General features: G+C 43.5%; 3 protein-coding genes across 3 annotated transcripts; 2 read left to right on the top strand and 1 right to left on the bottom strand.

Moving 5' to 3' along the window:
- Window positions 1–1,005: 1,005 nt before the first annotated feature.
- Window positions 1,006–4,090, bottom strand: LOC135161040 (uncharacterized). The gene is made up of 4 exons (XM_064118299.1): window positions 3,734–4,090; window positions 2,430–3,600; window positions 2,297–2,372; window positions 1,006–2,140 (listed from the first exon to the last, which is right to left on the bottom strand). Exons 1-4 carry the CDS (start codon window positions 4,088–4,090, stop codon window positions 1,006–1,008), a joined length of 2,739 nt encoding a protein of 912 aa, XP_063974369.1.
- Window positions 4,091–7,740: 3,650 nt separating this feature from the next.
- Window positions 7,741–9,971, top strand: LOC135160177 (uncharacterized). Its single transcript, XM_064116416.1, has 2 exons — window positions 7,741–9,075; window positions 9,599–9,971. The coding sequence occupies exons 1-2, from the start codon at window positions 8,699–8,701 to the stop codon at window positions 9,831–9,833; spliced, it is 612 nt and encodes a 203-aa protein (XP_063972486.1). The 5' UTR covers window positions 7,741–8,698; the 3' UTR covers window positions 9,834–9,971.
- A 1,123-nt stretch (window positions 9,972–11,094) lies between these two features.
- LOC135161015 (uncharacterized) lies at window positions 11,095–12,939 on the top strand. The gene has a single exon (XM_064118245.1). The coding sequence runs from the start codon at window positions 11,095–11,097 to the stop codon at window positions 12,937–12,939; it is 1,845 nt and encodes a 614-aa protein (XP_063974315.1).
- The last annotated feature ends 9,509 nt before the right edge of the window (window positions 12,940–22,448 follow it).

Below are 22,448 nucleotides of genomic sequence, written 5' to 3'. Positions count from 1 at the left end.
TGGACCCAACCCTTAGAGTTTAAGACTAAGATGAGTCAGTTCTTTTACAAGCCTTCTGCTTGAAGCTTCTCTCCATTAGTTTAATTAAAGTCTACGGATTATATGTTCCAGTGTGAAGTTCTTTTCCTCAAAATTTGATCATAATAAATAAACGTGTTAATGTGCTCTCTTAAGCACTTCTGTTATTATTTATTATTGAATTATTCATTAATTCAATTGATCTCGACCTGAACCAATTAACTTCGGTGGAGTCCTCATCAGAGGTTTAGCGGCTCATGGATCCCGTTTTCAAAATCTGGCGCTCAATAATCCAAACAGCGCTAGTGTCCTGCTAGTAACTTGGGTAGGACGTAACATAATTATTGCGAGAAACCTATCACACCGGGTTAGACATTGAAATCCGACAGGAAACGCAGTATTGATAATGGGTGTCTCGTCTAGTCTTAAATAGTTGAGACTTCTTGAGCTAATATTCAAACTCACTCAAGATATTCACGACTTTTATTTTACTGTTGGTTTTAAGGTTTATTTTATACAAATATTTGTTTCGGTACAGTGGTTTTTCTTGATCACTTTCTCACTTGAAAGATAACATCGTAGTTCAACTAGAAGATAATTAAAATTGCTATTTAATACCTCTTCCGATGTAAAGAATAAGGGAGGTTATTACTTGTTCAAAGATTGAACGAGAAGTAAAGTCTAGGCTAGATTCGTTTTTGATAAAAGGCTGATGGATCAGTATTTGAGCAGTGGGGATACAATTTGTTGGATTCAAGAAAACCGAAAAGTAGGATTCTTACTGGTTGAATTTGAATTTCTCATTGCTCCCAAGAGTGGGAGGTCGTATCTTCTTTTTCTTCTTCTTCTAATTTTTTGGTTGGCTCTGACTGCAATCCTTGCGTCCGTTGTTCCCAATGTAGGAACGTTACATGTGAATGGGTGGGAGGTGGTAAGGTAGGGAGTGAGGTAATGTAGGTCAGAGGTGGGAAGGATTTGAAATAGTGGTTAGACTGATTTGTGGATAGATTTTAAGTAGTTGTGAATGAGGAAGGCAACTTTGGTGCTTGGGTGAGAGATGAGCTTTTGGATGTTGAATGAGGAAATTTTCAACTTTTTCAAAGCTTTCACAAAGGGGGTGCGTTCATTGGTATATAAGGGGCAGAACCAGAAAATATATGATAGGGTTTCGGGAAGGTGACATTCACAGAGTGGAGAGTTGACGATATTTTTGCGGAAGAGGATCTCATTGGATCTCATGCTAGAGATTGAGGAAATTTGGGATCTGTCAATACCTAAGGAGTGGAACCAGGGGGGGTGAAAACCATTGTAGAAGTGTTTAAAGTAGAGGGAGCCTTTACGGATGCTTTGGGTTCTGAGGAGTTTGGCGGTTTTGGCTTTCAGGCTCCTCGACAAAGATTCTCTGAACTCAGAGTGGGGGATGCAAGTGTTATGACAGATGCCGTTGGTAGTGGGCTCTTTGGCGTGACGATCAGCTAATTCATTACCTGGGATTCCCGCGTGGAAGGGAATCCAGATGAGAGAGATGTGGTATCCATTGAGGGAGAGATTTGAGTAGAGTTCGAGGATTTCATAGACTATGCGAGAGGAAGATTTTTGGTTTGAAAGATGGGATAGAGCTGTCAGAACGCTGAGGGAGTCTGAGAGGATAACGGAGCGTTCGATTTTAAGGGAATGAATGGTTTGGAGGGAAGTTAATAAGGCTAGGGCTTCCGCTGTAAATATCGAGGCATAAGAAGTTATCTTGTGTTTGATGACGATATCTTTGGAGGAGACAACGACTGCAAAGCCCACATAGGAGCCCTCATGTGTTTTCGACCCATCAGTGTAAATTTGGGTGTGGAGGTCAAGGTTGTTTTTAGCATTCTTTAAGGAATGGCCAATGGAAGTGTTGATTAGAGGCGGGGAATTGATGAGAGAGAACTGAAATTCGTAAGGGGTAGCTAGGGAGTGGGAGTGAATTCGGTGCTTGTGCTCCAGGAGTTTGGTGTACGAGCGATAAATGGGGAAATCGGTTTTGATGTTATGGATGTTGGAGTTTTTCCTAGAAAGGATCGAGTATAGGGAGGCGAGCTTGTCGAGAGCAGGGTGGAGTGATTGGGAGAAACATTTAGCCATATACCTATTCGAAAGTTTGGAAATACGTAGATTTAGAGGGGGTTCAGCGGCATCAGCAAGGATAACGTTCGTGGGGGAAGAATTTCTAAGACCAATAGCAAAACGGAGGGCTTTGTATTGAAGCTTGTTGAGTTTGTCGAAGTGAGAGAAGTTTGAGTACCGAAGGATGTGACTGCCATATTCTATGGAGCTCCGAATTAGACCTCTGTAGAAGGTGATGAGCTTATTGGGGTGTGCTCCATGTCAGGTTTTTCTGAGGGATTTGATGAGTGAAATAACTGTGGTACATTTACTGGTTAAGGCTGAGATGTGAGGGGAGAAGGAGAACCGGAAATCTAAGGTGACCCCAAGAAATCGGGGGGTTTCTTCGGCATGAATGAGAGTGTCGTTGATAGAGATGTAGTAGTCGGAAGGGATGAAGTGTTTTTTAGAAAAGATGATTAGGTGAGATTTTTCAGGGGAGATTTCAAGGTTTCTGTCAGATAGATGATTGGCTATGGAGTTGGTTGCTTCTTCTACAGATTCCAAAGAAGAGGAGACGTTGGAGTTGCGAGAAAAGATTACGAGGTCGTCGGCGAAGAAGATAGATTCAGCCTGGAACTGGTGGAGTTGGGCTAGGAAAGAAGTATAAATGTTGAATAGGATGGGGCTAAGGACTAGTCCTTGACCTGCGCCTTTGTCCATAGGGTAGGGGCCGTTGAGCTCATCTGGCGATACGAAGTAGAGTTGGCGGAGGGCTAGTAGGACGTAGACGAAGTCAGCTAATTTTTGGGGTATTCCTATACGGGCTAGGTCATTGTATAAAGTGAGGGGGTTGACGTTGTCAAATGCTCCCTTTATGTCGATGAAGACACATGGAGTGAATTGTTTGGATGCGAAACCTGTAAGGATTTCGGTGCTTAAAATAGAGAGGTTGTCAGCGCAGGATCGGAGTTTTCTGAAGCCGAACTGATTATTGGGCAGGACTTGTTCAGTTTCTAGCCACCACATGAGGCGGTTGGCTATTAATTTTTCGAGATGTTTCAGGGTGCAGGAAGCAAGGGCTATGGGACGAAATTTGTCCGGGGTATTTTTGGGGAGAAGGAATACTAAGAATTTTCTCCATGAATCTGGAAATGGGCCGGAGTTAAGGAGGGAGTTGAAGATGTCTAGAAGACAGTTTTTGTAGGAGTTAGGGAGTTTTTTCAAAACAAAATAGTCGATTTTATCCAGGCCTGAAGGAGAGGTGCTGTTAGTGACGGAGAGAGCATGTTTGAGTTCATGTGGGCTTAACTCTTTTTGAAGAAAGAGGTTGCTTTGGCAGGGGATGGCTGGAGGAAGGGGGGGGGATGTAGTTGGGCGGAAGTTTGGGACAGAAGTCGGAGATGAAACTCCGCATTTGATCGGCAGATTCATTGTCTTGATTAGGGATATTTGTGGGGGTATATGCCTTGCGGTTTTTAAACCACTTGATTTTTTGCCAGACTAGGTTAATGGGGGTGTATCTACTTAGGGATTCACAAAATGTCTACCAGCCTTTCAATTTTTCTTTTCTGAGGGTGAGTTTGGTAAGGGCAGATTGGTTTTTCATCGCAATGTAGTGGTCTAGACAAATGACTTTTCTGAAAAGGGATGTGGCCTTCCTTCTGAGGGCGACGGCATGTGAGCAGTTTTCGTTCCACCAGGGAGCTGAGGGAGAGGATCTGCGGTTACGTTTGTTGAAGTATTTAGACGAGTCCTTGGGTTTTGGAGACGAGGCTTGAATTGCTGACATAATGACGTCAATTAAGGATTCGTATTTGAGTTGGGGGGACATCGAATTTGGGGTATTGTTAATGAGGTTTTCATTAACTTTAAGGTAGCCTTGGAAGGCATCCCAATCTACCTTGGAGTGGTTGATTTTGTAGGAAAAACGTTTGAATTTGTCGGGAGGGACATTCACAAGAGTGGCAATGGGGTAGTGATCGCTACACATGTGGTCTTTAAGAACATGCCAAGAAGATTGGAGAGCTATATTGAGGATGCAAGAGTGAGGTCAACGCATGATGGGGGTGAGTTGGGGGGAGTGACTCGGGTGGGAGAGCCATCGTTCAGGGATAAGAGATTTGAGTTCGCAAGAGCATCTAGGAGTTCAGAGCCAGAGGGACAGGAATGAGAGCTTCCCCAAGCTTCTGAGTGGGAGTTGAAGTCCCCAGCTACGATGGAAGCGTGAGCATTGGCGGATTTGGAGAAAAGTTGAGACCATTCTGAGGAGTGAACTATGGCGTCGGGGTTTTTGTAAAGAGAGAAGATAGCTAGGGGTCCATCTTTGGAAGAGATATTAATGCCAATGACGTGGAGGTTTGGGGAGATGAGGTTCAGGTTAGGGATTCGGGTGAAGCGTATAGATTCTTTGATCGCGATGGCAATGCCACCCCCCTGTTGGTTTAGAAGGTCATCTCTGTAGAGATAAAAGCCGCGGAGGGCGGTGTGAGGATAAGAGGGTTTGAGCCAGGTTTCAGAAAGGATAATGATATCATAGTTGAAGGCAATATTTTGGAGGTCACCTAGCTTTGGTCTAAGACTGCGGACATTCCACCGCAAGATTTTGAGTCCAGGGCAGGCAAAATTAGTTGAGGTTGTAAAGTTCATAGTGAGGTGGATAATGAGTGGCGAGGAGTGTTGAAGGGTGATGCAGGGGCGGACAGGGAAGAGGAAGGAAGGTTTGGAGGGGGGGTGGTCTGGGAGGAGGATTGCTATAGGTTGTTGATTAGGTTAGAGATGTGGGCGACTTTGTTGGTGAGGCCAAAACTTTCAACTAAAGCAACGAGTTTATGGAGGAAGAAATCGAGGAAGCTTCTAATTTGGTCAAGGACCTGAGAGAGGTCGGAAGAGGGTAAGAGAGAGGGTTGGTGGGGAGGGTATCTCATTTTTGTAGGAGGAGGAAGGTTGGAATAGTTAGCACCATTTGGAGAAATAAGGAGATGGGCATGGTTAGGGAAGGAAGAGTTGGTGCTATGTGAGGTTCTTGAGGAGCTGCGGGGGGCTTTATGCATGAGCTTGTGGGAGTATTGGAGATGCTTCTCGCGAGACGAGTTTGACAAGGGTAGAGGGACGGGGGTTGAGTCTTTGGACAGTGGAGTTGGAGGGATGGCAGGAGAGCGATGAGGCACAAGGTCGGAGTTAGGGAGATGACGAGGGGTGGGTTGGAGAGTGGTTGACATTGGTTGTGTGAGCGAGGGCGTGTGTGAGATTGGGGGGAAGTGATGAGGGGAGTTAGCAAAGTTAGAAGGTGAGGGGGCAGGTAAGTGCCGGGGGGGGGGGCATTTGGGAGATTGGAGGAGATAATATGTCTAGCTTCAATATAGGAAATACCCTGTTGGGTGGCATATCTGTGTATGAGTCTTTACCTGGCTAGTTGGGGGCAGTTGTTGTCGGTTGAGGGATATCTCCCTTTGCAGTTGATGCAGGAAGGGTCCTAGTCAACTTTTGGACAAGGGGAGTTTGCGGGAAGGTTGTTGTGGACCACTTTACCACGCATATTCCGTCGCACTAAACTTTGCGATTGTACACTCGAGATATGAATGAATTTCACGACACTGCACTTCTTTATCACTAATTAAAGATGTATCTATCCCGGTAACTTGAGAGGGAACTACAAGATATTTATAGAAGAACACTAGTTGAACTTTGGATTACAGAGCAATAAAACGTAAAATCTAACTCTGTCTTCGAAGCGGTTTTTAGGGACACCGACGCTTTGAAAAAATTGGTGGAGAAATTTCCTCTGTCAACTATAAAATAACAATTTTTATTGGCGATAATAGCCTGTTCCTCTCCATTGGCCTGTTCCTCTCGTTCAATTGTTCCACCGTCCGCAGATCGGAAATTTGGACTTAAACCTCCCACATTGGAGCTACAATTCATACTGGTGGTGGGAAAACCCTTTTTTTCGGCTCACGGCAACAGATCAAGTCGTAAAGCTGTGCGACACAGCGTCCCTTCCACATGAGTCTTTACGCCAGTTAGGTAGCCAAATAACTTAATAAATTCATATTTGAAAGAATCCCTAACTGTTTGCTCGACTCTGCTGTTTCCTGCTTTTTTTGCGTTTATTGCTCCCGATCCCGGGAAAATCGTGAGCCATCCTCTTTGACAAATATCTTGTAAACCAATGGGTTTACAACATTTTATCAAAAAGATTTTGTTGTGGGGAATTCAATTTTAAACATTAAATGTCCAATGAGAAAATCGTGAAAATTAATTAGTTTATTAACTCATGGAGGATTTTGGTTTCAAGTTGAAATCTTATTATTAAATAAACTAATGGATTTAGGGTATTCCACCATTAGACATCGTTTAATAGAGAGGGAAAATTCACCCGATAATCAAGCGAAAAATTCGAGAACATTCGAACCAAGGAATTCGTCTAGAATATTCGAAAACCTTGGCTTGCTAATCAGAACAAAACAGCCCTTAGGTATATAAAGAGACTCCAAAATAGACAATTAGCTCACTTCTTTTCAAACAGTTCAACGGTCACAAGTGAATTCGCAATTTTGTCAACGAGTAATTCTCAATCGAATATATTCATTCCCTAGTCAGAACCGGACTCAATTTATCAAAGGAATAATGTTCTCTATATTTACCAAATTGTGCATCACCAATTAGAGCCTTTCGCGAATATAACTAATCATCATTTCTAGTTATTAAATTTAAATAGTTTCTCTCAACGTTCCATAGAGGGATGACAAACCATCACGCGCTAAGATGCGTCCACTCAACGGACGTTTTAGCCAGTTTTGCGTACGCGATTAACGGACGCACAAGTGCTCCTTATACGCTTTCCAAATTAAAGTAAATCTCAATTCTCAATTGCGTAACGAAGTTATCTACCGATTCAAGTACATCACCAGTGTTATGCTTAGTGAAGAGAAGAAAATCACCGTTGTAAAATTCCCTCAAAGACGTGAGGTCAGGCCTCAATTATTTTATAATAAACTCAGTGCATCCCCAATAAGACTCTCGTGTCTCGTGTACTTTTATTTTCCCCACCTATCCCAACTCGGCGCCATCTCAAACAGACATTTATTGTAGAAAATTTGATTCTCTGCAAAAAATGTCTAGTGACAAAAGGCCGTAAATCCACTTGTTCACTTCCGATTCCCCGAAAATTGCGAGCTATTTTCTGTGAATTTCGGCATCCAGTGTTTATTGTTAATTATCTTTGTAAGAGGCTCTTTTACAGGAATTTGGTAAAAGACCTTTCTTGTTGTAAATTTACAATAAGAAAAATATCGCTTGACACAATACTGTAGGCCTGTTGCACCATGAGATAATTAACATTTAAACAATTATCTCCGGAATGCCAAGGGGGATGCCGCGGTTTTCGGAATTTTTCTACTACAAAATGCGTTTTGAGAAATATCTTGTAAACCAATGGGTTTACAACATTTTATCAGAAAAATGTTTTTATGGGTGTTTAAACTATAGCTAAAAAACGCCCCCCAACTCAACGACAAGTGATCGATGAATTTCGGATACTTCCGGGGTTCATCGGGTCACTGGTCATCGGTCTCGGTCACCAACTTGAGACCCCCCCCCCAAATCAGTCTTACAACGTATCTCCAACGTACCGGTCAACGTAATTCTATAATTGCGCATTTACCAACGTCTCTCAACTACAATTAGAATACCAACGATCCAGGATTTCACACGGGTGAAACCCAACGAACTTTGTGAAACTTGTATAGCTTTTTACAAATAGTGACAATAAATATACGAAGTTTTTATAACTTAGTGTCGTGTGTCTTCAATTGCACCTCACTACACCAATCCCAATTTTTCCGACGCCCGACCACCCAAAACAACGTTCCTCAACTAAACATTGGTCCTTCGAGCCGGATCGTGCGGTAAAAAACAGTGAAAAATTGTGAAAGTGTGGTGAAAATTCAACGGAAAACCAAAAAGGACGCCAAGTCCTATAGTGAAATCAACGACCCGTGGAATATTCTGGAACATTCCAACGATAATCCAACGAGAACAATAAGTGTTTATTGCCCTTGACCCTTTGTATTCAGTGTTTACATTCCATCGGGTCTCAAATTTCCCTGACCGCACGTGCGACAATTCGGGAATGCTCGGCCCACTTCGCTCAACTTCGCCAGCAGTCCCCCACTTACTGGGACTGTGCTCAACGAGTGAGGTCGCACCCCACTCAACGTCAACTCAACGGTCGGTACAGCGCAGCGGTCGGTAACGTAGCTATATTAGTTACCAACATAGCAGATGATGGAGAGTATGAGTCAACCCAACATATCGAAACCAACGTCGAGATCAACCCAGTACCTCCAATCATCGTCAACCCTCTAGAGACCCAAGCTCCAACCACACAGGAGCATGAAGATTGGGCAAATGTTGTAGAAACTTTTCCGGCAATCAACATCTCAACTATTAAAACGAGGAAGTCCGAAATTGCAACGATGCCGTCAACTATAAGCACACCAACGCAGCTCTCAACAGGAACCGCCAACCAACTAGAGTTTCTACAGGACAGAATTCTAGAATTCAACGCAATCGACGAAGAACTGAGGGAATTAAGGCCATGATCAACAACGCTCATATTTCTCGTGAGACGGTGGACCACCTGATAAGCACCGCCAGGATTCCCAAAGAAGATTTGGGCGATCAATTCGTTTTTCACTTGCTCAAACGATCAATGGAGGCTGATACTCGCACCACGTGGGAACAGAGGCTGGGAACATCAACGAATTTCATACCTCTGCAGGAGTTAGTCAACTTCCTGGAGTCAACAGCAAGAGGCATGACTCCAGATGATCAACACGAACCAACGGTTCATCAACGGCCAAAAGAGAAAATTCAACGTGGAAAATCACCACCTCGAGCACGCGTTTATCATACCGCCGAAGCAACAGTTCAACGAAAGGAACCTCAGCATATTAAGCCTGCTGATTGCTGTGGGTACTGTAACGCCAAGCACTTCATTGGAAAGTGTCCATCATTTCTGTGGGGATACTTTTTTAAAAAGATAAAAACAGTTTGATTTCTAGTAAATTATATTATTCACAAAAAACACTAGGTTTTACAAAAACACTATACACTTAAAGTTTTCCGACACTTATTAATTGAAAACGAAAACGTCTAAATCTAACTAATCGTCGTCGAATAAACTTCTGTCACTCCTCGATTCTACTTCTACACGCGCTCTCTACTCAGTACTCTCCCTCTCAACTACTTACTACATACTAACTACTCCTCTTAACAAAAATACCCTTGGCACCCCCGATTCCTCCCTCTGGGCCTCTTCTCCCACCACCGTTATGGGGCCCTGTTTGCCATTTTCCGTCTATGGGGAATTCCCCAAACGTGGCGGAGTGGGCCAGCTGCTAATGGCCTAGGCGCCATTAGTGAGAGTGCGTGGGTTCTACCTTAATAAAATAATAATAAAACTACGTCTAAAAATCTCCGATACTACATTTCTCAGCCTCTCAGCGCAGAGAAAACTAGAGCATCTGTCAACAACACGACTATGCTACAACTGCTTCGGTACACACCTGGTGACGAGATGCAAGTGCACTAAATCTTGCATGAAATGTCAACACAGGCACCACACGCTGTTGCACATGGACCCAACAGACAGAGAGAGACCAACGACATCGACAATCAACAGCGGTCCAGAGCAACCATCAACGAGTGCGGAATCAGGTTTGAGTGTTTGATTTATTATAATTTTCATTCATCACTCAGATCATTGATCCTCACTCGTTTTCAACAGGTCGTCCAACATCAACTCAGTCAACTAGATCCAACGAGAATTCAACAGATTCAACGGCTAACAAGAGGATTTACGCCCCCCTGAGTCAAGTCGAAGAATCGACTCAACGGAATTCGAGCAACGTAGAGGACACTAAGTTCTCCCACAAATCAACGGATCAACGACTAGTGCTCTTGGCTACGGCTAAAGCCAGGGCATTCTCCAAAAGCGGATTCTACACGATCGCCAAAATCCTCATCGATCAAGGCTCAGAGCTTTCATTTATTTCGGAAAGCCTGGTTCATCAGCTTCAACTACAACGACGACATTCAACGATTGAACTCATCGGAATTGGTGGAAAACACGCATGTTCAACGAAAGGGATTGTGGCAATCACGCTCCAATCAACGAAACAGCCATTTCAACAAGTTGAGATCAACGCCCACATCCTGCAAAAGCTAACCTCACGGTTACCAACGTTCTCATGCTCATCTGCATCAATCGGATCACTGCAGCAGCTTCAACTGGCAGATGAGAGCTATTCAACACCTGGACCTATCAACATAATTATCGGAGCTGACAACTACGGGAAAATCATCGGCAACGGGATTGAAAAATCCAACGATGATCAATTAGTTGGCCAACTAACAACATTCGGATGGATCTTATCCGGTCCATTATGCAACACAACGTATTCAACGAGGACCTCCTTATCCGCGGCAAGGGGATCTTCCAACGAACAATTAACGGAGCTTCTACAAAGATTCTGGGTCCAGGAAGAACCACCAATCTCAACAAATCCAACCAACGAGCTCACACCAGACGAATTAGAGTGTGAAGAACACTTTTAACGCACTCATCAACGAGACACGTCTGGGCGCTACATTGTGCGATTGCCACTTCGCACATCAACAGCAGCGCTCGGAGAATCGAAAAGTAAAGCGCTTCGTCAACTCCAGTCGGTGAAACGAAGATTAAGCGCTAATCCTGACTACAGCAAACTCTACTATGACTTTATCAACGAATACGAAGCACTTGATCACATGCGACGTATACAACAAGTATGAGAACCAGCAACAAACTACTACCTGCCACATCATGGGGTTCTGAGGGAAGATTCGCTAACCACGAAGCTTCGAGTAGTCTTCAACGGCTCCAACAAGACATCAACGGGTATCTCACTCAACGACATCCTCCACGGGGGCGGAAAGCTCCAAGTGGATGCAATGGATGTACTCACATGGTTAAGACGACATCGACTCGTCTTCGGCACCGACATCGTTAAGATGTTTCGACAAATCAACGTACACCATGACGATTGGAATCTTCAACGCATTCTTTGGATAGACGAAAATCAACAACTTGTGACATATCAACTAACAACGGTCACATATGGACAGAAATGCTCTCCATGGCTCTCTTTGAGAGTTCTTCAACAACTCGTCAACGATGAAGGTCAACGATTCCCTGCAGCAGTGCTACCGCTAACTAAAGGCCGTTATGTCGACGACATTTACGGTGGAGCAGACTCTGAGGGAGAATTCAAAGAAATGATAATTCAACTTCAACAGATCTGCCAGGCGGGCGGATTTCCACTTCAAAAGTGGACCAGTAATCGCCCAGAGATACTCCAACAGCTCAACTTGTCAACGGGACCGGCAGGTACAGTGCAATTCGAGGAAGCAGTCATCAAAACGCTCGGATTGTGCTGGCATCCAGCAACAGATTTATTTCAATATAAATCTAGAACATTCAACTCAACGAGCTTCACCAAGAGGGTACTGCTATCGGAAATAGCTCAAATTTTCGATCCTCTTGGATTCATCGCACCAGTCATTGTTCGAGGAAAAATACTCATCCAAGAACTATGGCTGCTCAAACTCGCTTGGGATGATCAACTTCCACTCGACTATGTTCGAAGGTGGAAAGAGTTCAGGGAGGAACTCACGCAACTAAATCAACTGTCCATCCCAAGATGGCTAAATCTATCTCCAACGACTACCAACGTACAAATACATGGATTTGCCGACGCATCAACAGCTGCCATGGGAGCAGTCGTTTATCTACGAGTTCAACGAGACAACGAAACACCAACAATCAGCTTGGTGTGTGCAAAAACAAGAGTTGCACCACTGAAAAAGCTGACGATTCCACGCCTGGAACTAACCGCGGCCCTTCTGCTAACAAAAATTGTCAGCTGGGCACAACGCACATTGGAAATCAACGGAGAGACATACTTTTGGTCTGATTCTTCAGTAGCTTTAGCATGGATCAACAGCCATCCATCGAGATGGAAGGAATTCGTTCACAATAGAGTAACGAAAATCCAGGAAGAGTTACCAACAGCCGTATGGAGACATGTTGGTGGGATTTACAACCCTGCTGACTGCGCTTCACGTGGCATTTCCCCGAGTCAACTCAACGAACATCACCTTTGGTGGAAAGGGCCTGACTGGCTAGCAAAACCGCCGTCAGACTGGCCACAAAATACAACCAGTGCTCCAACGGAAGTCTCTCTTGAAGAGAGACCAGCAACAGCTCACCCAGTAGCTGCTGAAGCTAGGCAGCATCCACTGACAGAGTTCCTCAACAGATATTCTACTTTATCAAAAGTATTACAAGTCACCGCAACGATGAATCGAGCCATCCAACGACTTCGACGACAACCAACGCCCGATTCATCAGTATTAACAACGATAGAACTCAACGAAGCGAGGACATTCTGGGTTAAGGTAACACAACACCAATACTTTGAATCTGTGTTTCAGAACTTGAACAGAGATATTCAACTACCTCGCCAACATCCACTGGCCAAGCTCACCCCGAGAATTGATGATCAAGGAATTCTCAGGCTTGGTGGACGACTAAAGAACTCATTGCTTGATCCAGACGAGACTCATCCAATTATCTTACCACGACAATCTCGCCTGACAACGCTCATCATCAACGAAGCTCACCAGAAAACACTCCACGGAGGAGTTCAACTCACCATGGCTTACACCAGACCGATAACAAAACTTTGCTTGCTACCAACGGACCCAACACCAGCAGACCAACAAGATGACAACTAGAGATTACCATCAACAGAGGATTCATCACGCCTGATGAATGCGGGCGGGATGTTTAAACTATAGCTAAAAAACGCCCCCCAACTCAACGACAAGTGATCGATGAATTTCGGATACTTCCGGGGTTCATCGGGTCACTGGTCATCGGTCTCGGTCACCAACTTGAGACCCCCCCCCCCAAATCAGTCTTACAACGTATCTCCAACGTACCGGTCAACGTAATTCTATAATTGCGCATTTACCAACGTCTCTCAACTACAATTAGAATACCAACGATCCAGGATTTCACACGGGTGAAACCCAACGAACTTTGTGAAACTTGTATAGCTTTTTACAAATAGTGACAATAAATATACGAAGTTTTTATAACTTAGTGTCGTGTGTCTTCAATTGCACCTCACTACACCAATCCCAATTTTTCCGACGCCCGACCACCCAAAACAACGTTCCTCAACTAAACAGTGGGGAATTCAATTTTAAACATTGAATGTCTGATCAGGCAATTGTCCGATCAGATTATTCTTGTATTCTAATAAATAATACTAATCTGAATAATAATAGGTTTTTATTCGCCCCCCCCCTGCCGCCCCTGAAAGGATTGTCCTGAAATTGCAAATGAGCGAGAGAGAAATATCTTTCCTCCTCTCTCTTTCACTCACTAGCGGAATGGAACGTCCGCCCATGGAGAAGGGGAAGCACGCACACCGCTTACCCGCGGCACACGGACGTAGAGCCGCGCAACGCTCGCGCCCCATTGGCCGTTCTGTTCACCCCCATATCTCAGCAGGGGTGCGTCCGAGCGAAAAGTGGAAAAGGACTTTTGTGTTCAGAATCACCCCTAAAACATGCCGGTTCAGAATCCCCCTCGAGTTAAACTTCACCCTGTAGACGATATTTGACCATGGCCTCAAAAAGGTAAACCTATATTTAATATTAACATCACGCAACTATATTATCTTCACCTCATATTAACAGCGAGAATGCTCGCGAAAAACTATAAATACAATAAATTATCGAATTCTCAAATATTAATAATTACAAAACATAGTTCAATACTTTTCATGAGAGAGTATTGCAAGACTATTTATCATCCACTTTATTGCAAGGGATGCGGCGTGTCGTACGCAGAGAGACCCAAACTTATTTTATCCGTCCAATGTAATTGATTAAACTCAAAAAAAAATCAAAAATAGAAACAAAAGATATAAGATAACCCCAATGTCGGGCTAAAATCGAGTAAATTACCCGAAAGCAACATAATAAACTATAATTTCAGAATTCTCTCTGAACGGTAAAACTGACAAATCAGAACTAAAAGTTCCAAGGAATAATAAACGCAATTTAGAACAAAAATCTAGCGCAGCATAATTCGTGAAGCGGACGGGTGCCGAGAGCATAAACAAACGCATAGCAGCTAGAACGAAGGACGCGGGACATAGGATATACGGAGGCGTGACCTTGATGCGAGAAGTACTCGGAAGATTCTCAACGGCGGTGCGTAGCGCAAGCGAAAACTAAATTCCTACGGATTATCAAGGCACGTAAACCGACGAATCACACAATTGACCCATTTTTGTAGCGAAGTGTAGTCGCAATGGCCAAAGGCACAAAAATGGAATAAATCCATAAGCGATAAACGCAGAAACAATATTCCATAAAATTACCAGAAACATAGTTAACAAGAAAACGCAGAATCTGCAGATAATTCTATGTTGATTTGGAATGCATGGATGGTCCGTATCATAAATCTCATCTATGGAATATAACATATACCAAAAGGCGGATGGCACAGGACTCGAAAAATCCGAGAGACGACTAACGCAGAACCGAGTTGTTAAGAGTATCTTTTTAAATTCACAAATTTCTGAAGTTCAATCCGAACTCACGTACGCAAAATACAGGGAACATCCTCAAAGTGACGAGTATTACGTAATCCTGGCGGGACACGTGAAACGTTATGAATTCGGGGAACAGGCGTAGAGTCGCAAAGAGGCAAAAACGCATAATCTTTGGCGTTATTTAGGCTCTACCGCTCAGAGCATAACCTCAATTAACAAAATGAAGCTTCAACTATTAACCTGAGATGAGAATTTCGGGGAGTGGTTATACCAAAAAAAGCATTAAATATCGTCATTAATATAATGAAAAGTCACGGTTGTAACGTATACGCACACTGAGAATGTCGGCTGTACAACGAGGAAAAAATCCTAAATCGTCGTTGATTGGTCCGCGACGAAGTACACTGATGGTGTAGTGCTTCCTCTTCGATCTCCCGACTTTGAAGCTCCCCATAAATCTCGATGATTAGTCCTCAAAATTGAAATTTCCTTGCGCATGATCATGACGTGGTTGCGTTAACGAAGCCGGAATATAGCCGGCTCGGCCGGTTCGGTTTATAGCCGAACGCTATATAAACTTCCCGTCTTGATGATAGCCGGCTCGGTTCGGCTATAGCCGAATATTTGTAAGCTAGTTCGACTTCAGACGCCGAAACATTAAGTTAAGCCTCCAACTTATGAATAAAAGTTTCAATAATCTAATCTGACTAAATGGGTGTCTGTGTTTAATTGTTCAATTTAAACTTCCCGCACTTGTGAAGCAGAGTGGTTTTGCACTCTACGGGCATCGGACCTGCCATCTGGAAGCCAGTGAACCGGATTGGAACGTAACAAAGATAACGCAGTGATTAGCCTACGGTGGGTTACATCGGATTCCAGCGCGGCTAAGTTTGAATTTCCGCATGACTTAATTTTCATCTTCGCGACCGTATTCTCGAGATGTTCCGGGTGAGGACAAACGGAAACAAATAATTAAAAATATACTCGCGATTATAATTCAAATTATCGCTTTCCACCTACACATTTCCACGAAGACAAAAAAGGGCTTCGAAAAGTTAATCACGCAACTCGTTTTATTGACCCCAATAGTCAAAGTAAGCCGTTTCAGAAACCGCGAGACGCGTCAAAGATCCGCAATTTAAATTAAAATCTAATTAAACGCAATTAAATTTTAATAACCCTCACTTAACCATAACAAACGCGAAACACGAAAATATAATTAACATATCCGAAATTATAATAACTTCTAAACTCTAACTTTTCCCCAAAATCTCTTTTAAAATTTATTGTAATCCTGGCTCGATGGGCTCATTTTCTCTACGTACTTACAATAGAAGAAAATGTAGTATGTCTTATCAGATTCCCTCATAATTCCGTAGAAAGCTCAGCTGATACAACTGACGAGACCTTCAGAGATAGTCACTGTGATACGCTCTTCTTTAGCCATGCTGAGCCCTGTGTTGAAGCGTGTTGAATGTTAACCACCATTACCCTAAGTAACCACTGTTACAAAACAGAGCAAAACAGATCAGGAGAACGAGAATAGAAAACCTGGAAGACACAACGAGCGGGAGAGAACGAGATAACGAGAGAGACAAAGAGGACAACACGACAGATGAGGAGAACCAAAAAGCAAACACAGACACTTTGGGGATGTCTGAGTGGCAGTGGGAAATGGAGAGGAAATGGAAGAGATGGACTGAAACACAACAGAAATGGGAAAATGTCTGTGTGAACCTAGAGAAGATAATAAGGAGTGAGTTTGACAAGAAACGCAAGTAGAGGAAAAGAGAAGAGAGAACGTGAAATCCTGAGAAGAGAGCTGCGACGAGTACAAGGTTAGCTAGAAAGTTACAAGGAAAGGGCAACACAAGGGAGGATAGCAGAACAAGCTCGGCAATGGCGAATGCATGGGAGCAGGAATGCTGAAGAATGTCAGGAGATGAAACTAATGCTCAGGCAAAGGAAGAGGAAGTAAGTGCTCAGAGGGGACAGATCAGGGCAGGGTAGGGCAGATAGGAAGATAGAACTCAATGATGAGTCGACCTCAGCACATGACAATGGGTTGTCAGGAGGGTTGAGGGACTCGGAAAGGCCAGCAGGGATCGAAGAGGAAGGAGATGCGAGGTTGGAGAGGAAAATGTATTAAAATAAGAGAATTGGAACTCCAAACAAGACAGAAAAAGGAGGCAATGGAGGAATGGCTTCTGGAGAAACTGCAAGAGAAGGCAAGAGTTGAAAAAATTGAGGGATTGGAAGGAGAGTGAAGCTAGAGGACATGGAGAGTAAGATAAGAATTCTAAAGAGGAAAAAGAAGCTGAAAAACCGCCACTATATCGTATGGATAATTGACGAGATGACGGAGAGGCAGAAATTAATTCAAAGTTGGATGGAACAACAAACGGTGAAGTGTAGGAGAGCTGGAAAAGAGTGAATGTGGAGGGAGTATGGCTTACGTGGGACGAGAACGGAATGAGAATATGAAAGAATCGCACCCAGGATATAAAAAACGTAGCGAAAAATAGGGAGAAATGCGGAAAGGCAAAGCCAATAATACTACAAGAGACACATCTGGAGGAGAGACAAATGAGAAAAACATGAAAAACTGGATTCCACCTTCCAATGGTACGGTAAAGCAGCAACCAGAAAACAGAAAAGGGAGAGCATCGATAAAAGGAAAATGTCGAGGCAACTGGAAAGTAACTAAATGAAAATATAGACTAAGAATCAGAGCATGAGATGGTAATAAAAATTCCGAGAACAAATACGAGATGAGGACCGTATACAACAACCCAGCGGGGAACATGAAGAACTTACTTAAGAGTCTGAATGATAAATCAGGACTATCAGAAGGAAGGATACAAGGCAATGATAATCGGCGACCTCAACGCCAGAATTGGAGAGGAACAGAGAATAGCAGGGCGTAGCATGGCGGAATCTAATATCGCAACGAGGAAATCCGACGTGTCTGGTAGACGGTGAGGGTCTAGGGACTATACTAGACCTGGTGATAGTTGAGATAATGGAAGAAGAAATCCCAGAGTGGGTCATCAAATTACAGGTAGGGGAGCAGGAGGGACCGCACCACTTTCCTGTACTTTTGACGGTGAAGTGGAAAGAGGGGGAAGCGGGGACTGACCACAAAGATGAACAAGGAAGCGAAAAGCTGAAATAAAGAACAGAGGCAGGGGAGAGGTACAAAAGCGAGTGGGAGGACTACGGAAGGATGGGCGACAGAGGAGCGGGGGGAGAACCTGAAGAAGACCATCACGGAGACAGCGGCGAGGGTGGCGATGATAAAGGACGGAAAGATGAAAAAAAGGGAACGAAAGAATGGAATCATTGGATAATGGACAGTATAGGAGGAAGTGAAGGGAGCTATTTTAAATACTCAAGATCTACAACAAAAAAAGAAACTGGCATAACAAAATGCCCTACATCACATGCAAACGGGAGCTGAACATACTGAGAGAAAAATTGATCAGGGGCTACCTAGAGAAGAAACAAAAACAGGTGACAGCTAGCAGCAACCTAACAGATTGCTGGAAAGTCATGTCCTGGTACAGAAAAAGAGAAGAGACTCTTCTCGACTCGACGAGACACTTTAAGCAATTGTTGTAGGTGGAGGAATAACCCGGGGAAGAGTATAGGAGTGAAGAGAGAAAGGCAGAAGACGAAGAGGCCAGACATCCTACAGACGGAGGAGAGGAAAAAGGATACGAAGGAGTGCAATAGGAAGAGCAAACCAGGAAATTGGACACACAAATTGGGGATGAAGAGATGAAATACGCGCTAGAACGTATGAGGAATGTATCAGGCAGAAGACCTGAAGAATATACCCAAGGAGACAGGCAAAAAAAAGCTAACAGAAATAGTGAAACGACTACGGAAGGAGCAGAAAATAATTGAGAACTGGACGACGGCGATAATCTACCAAATACATAACAAAAACGAGCCGAACGAAGCAAAAAAACTATAAAGGCAGTAGTTGGATAAGGAAAATAAATTAACGGCGATACAGATGCGATTCAGGAAAGGGAGAAGCACAACGGAGGGTATCATGGTGTCAACCACGCTGGTGGAAAATAAGCTGAAGGTGAAAAGAGAAAAATTGTCCACAGTATTCATAGATATAAGGCAGCATCCGATAAGGTCAGCAGCGGAAAACTGTGGCAAAAATTGAAAACACTGGAAGTAGAAGTCAAGTTTCTGGGGATGACCAAGCTAATATACAAAGACACGAGAAGTAAAGTGATAACGTGGAATGGCACAACAGAAAGTTTTCGGACAGGGCAAGGGTGCCCCTAGAGCCCCATCCTCTTTAACATCTACATCAACGACCTGGAGGAGCAGCTAAGGAAAAAAGGAGAAAGATTCTCGGTGATAGGACACGGAGCAAGATTTAAGGCGATACTGTAAACGGATGACGCAGCATTGGTAGCATTGGTAGCATTGGTAGAGGAGGACCCGGATCTACAGATAATGCTAATAACAACAGAAAAGTCGTCGGACGAAAACACGATGGAACTGAGTATTTAAAAAACAACAATAATGGCGTTTAGGAATGGAGGGAGAAGGAAAAACAAAGAATGAAAGTACAAGGGAGAGACGCTAGAAGTAATAAAGGATTTCAAGTACCTGGGAGTGTGGTTCACGACAAGGAACCAATTCAACATGCAGACGAAAAAGTTGCAGAGCTTGCAGGGTGGAGGCGGAATCGATGACCCATGTCATCGCCTATAAAGAAGTCCAAGAAAAAAAATGCGAAGAAAGAGTTGCGAATGGGGGAGGGCTTGGCTGGAGGAGAATGGGTTGGAAGGACTGTTGAAAGCACTGAAAGATGAAATGTGATGTCCAAAACCCTATATAAATAGTTTTTCCTGCATTTCCCATAAATACTAACCACAGCAAACGCCTTCACTAAATAATAAATTCCACTTTCCAATAATCAATCCAATTTCATTATCGCAGAAATAAAAACACAAGGTCATCAAAAATTGGTTTCACCATACAGGTGAGTGCATTCACCTTCGCACCAGAATGACACATACCAGAGCATTGAACCTCACCGGGGAAATCATTCGCTGCCAAAATTGCTGAACTGACAGGTCGATCCCCTTTTAAGAATTGATAGTGGGAAAATCACACCATAATTTCCGCCAATCAAAAGTCAATTCGTGTAACCACCACGAACCGATCCGCTCCCCAAAATCCAAAATTGAAATCACTCTAGAAGCAACCGTCGAAGCGATAGTTTGACTTGGTGGAAATTACTTTCCGGAATCGATCTGGCATTTTCGGGCCTTCCATACTATAATTCGCAACAATGTCGATATAGTGCGCGGTGACCTATTAGATCATAGTAAATAGCTAAACGGCCGGAAGTGTACACGGATACTGGATCCTTGAATCGAAAGTAGGAAAGTAGGTTTTTCTTGCATTTTAAGAGGACTAATTCATCAGTTTCCGTGGTTGTGGACATTCTCAAAACTCTTTCAAACTTTGTTTATTAATTATAAGGGAATGGGTGAACGTGACAGAATAAGAAGTAGTCATAATAGGATCAGAGACTACGTCTAGCGTCGTCCAAATAAAACCTCAAATATAAAAATACTCAGCTTCATTCCATATTTCTAATTTAGCTTTTCCATATTTTTATATCAAAATTTCTAGTTCTTGTTTTCCGGAAATAACTCTACTATCCAATAATTGTCCTCCGACGCTGACAACGTCTCCGGACATAACAGCTAGAATTTCATGGCGCAGTCGGTAGGACCGTTCTAGGCTTCCTTTCACTCTTACCGCCAAATTTATATTAAAGAATTTTCCTCAAATATCGAATAAATTCCGTTTCCTTTGCAATCATTCATTAAATTTTTTTTGAGGTCGACTCCTTCCTACCTAGAGTAGGAATTCTTTTGTTCCTTTTTGAACAAATTCGGCTGATCCTATTGGAAAATTCATTCCTCTATTTTTCTCTCGAAAATTAAGCAATACATATTTTCAGCATCAAATGCAATAATTTCAAAAGTTTGAAAGAAGGATGTAGTCTAAATTCTATTTAAGATTTTGCTATCACACACATTTTTCTGACCTCCTTCAAAACGATTTTTCGATGGCTAATAGTTGTGTCAATATGACCTATACAGGTGATTCAAATGCCAGAGTGCAGCTTATCGGGAACCATGAAGATTACATTAAAGCATGAGATATCGCTAGTAGTATACCAACTTTTTCTGGTACCTCCCAACACGCTTTCCTAGATGAATTTGAATAAGCTGTTAGAGCAAATCTATCATCGATTACTACTGAAAATGGTAGGAAAGAGTAGTACATTCTTCAGATACTGAAATGCCTTCTACCGCCCGCTAAGTTCGCTGTAGCGAACAAAACCCTGAACTCCGTTGAAGATATCCTTAAAATCCTTGTCAAGCGATTCCGAGGTCAATACGATTTCACTCATTATGTTAACCAAGTCTGTGGTCTATGCAAATACGCAAACGAACCCCTAGAATGCTTCTTAGAAAGATTGGCAGCTTTGGTTCAATTTGGGTTGCGAACACTCGAAGGTGAAACAGAGAATAAGAGAGGTGTTCTGGAAGAATACCTGAACAATGAGGCTCTGGCCAGGTTTAAAGAGTATGCAACACCTGGAGTTAAGGATACGATACGACGGCAGAAATGTAAAAAAATTGACGATGTACTGAGGATATTCGATTCAGAAGAGTTCCGACCGAGTAAGACCTTGCCTGCACCTGAGATACAAGATCAAAATCAATACCGGTATGTGACGGAGTATCCTTCAGTCGGCATACACAATGATATGTCGGCGAACGAACCAACACCGCATTCATTCAAGGGGTATCCTCACGTACAAACATCAAGTCCTCGATATGCAGTCCCTCAGCATCACCAGGGACGTTATGGTAACACTCCATCTTTTACACCAACACCTGGTAGAGGCTATGGAATCCCAGGATTTCAAGTTAACTATGACGGGAGGAATCAGGCAGTCAACAAGGATCTGGTAGCCTCGCTGCTGCAAGATTATCTGCCTCCGAAACGTCCGCCCGGATCGTCAAGGGGATCAGTGAACCTGGAAGCACCTTTATCCAGGGGTCCATTCTCCCCACCCCGCCTCAACGGAGGTAACGCTATCGCCATGGCAGGGGCACCAGATGAAAACCAGGCTCTCCAAGAGCTACTCCACTAGCTCGAGCGACAACAGTCCAATGAAGATTTAGCCGATGGAGCCTCAGTTGAAATCAGTCTTCACCAATTAGCTGCAATCTTGACTGGATCCTCACAACCACCAAAAGAGCCTGCTCCTAGGAGGGAGCAGAGGAGTGAGCGACGAAATGATGACTTGGCTGAAATAAAGCAGTTCCTCCAAACTCTAGTGCTTAAGATGAACCAACCGCCCGCCATACCCAACCGATCACGAGATAATTCTCGGGAACGAGGTCGGACAGATTATCACCAGAGAGCTGCGGGAAATCAAAACCCACAAGTCCTGAACTCAACTGCAACACCTAGAGTTCCCATCCAGGCTTTAAACGAGTACCTGACTCGTCAAGCGGGTGCGATGACGAGCGACCAGGGGCAAAATCAGTACCATACTCTGACGAGCACCCACCGCAAACACCAATAGAAGAGATGGTCCTGTGCGGCCCC

The sequence above is a fragment of the Diachasmimorpha longicaudata genome, chromosome 3 (genome assembly GCF_034640455.1).
Source record: "Diachasmimorpha longicaudata isolate KC_UGA_2023 chromosome 3, iyDiaLong2, whole genome shotgun sequence".
NCBI classification, from domain to species: Eukaryota; Metazoa; Arthropoda; class Insecta; order Hymenoptera; family Braconidae; genus Diachasmimorpha; species Diachasmimorpha longicaudata.
Note: the sequence above shows the minus strand (reverse complement) of the source record. Positions and strands in the feature narration are given on the sequence as shown.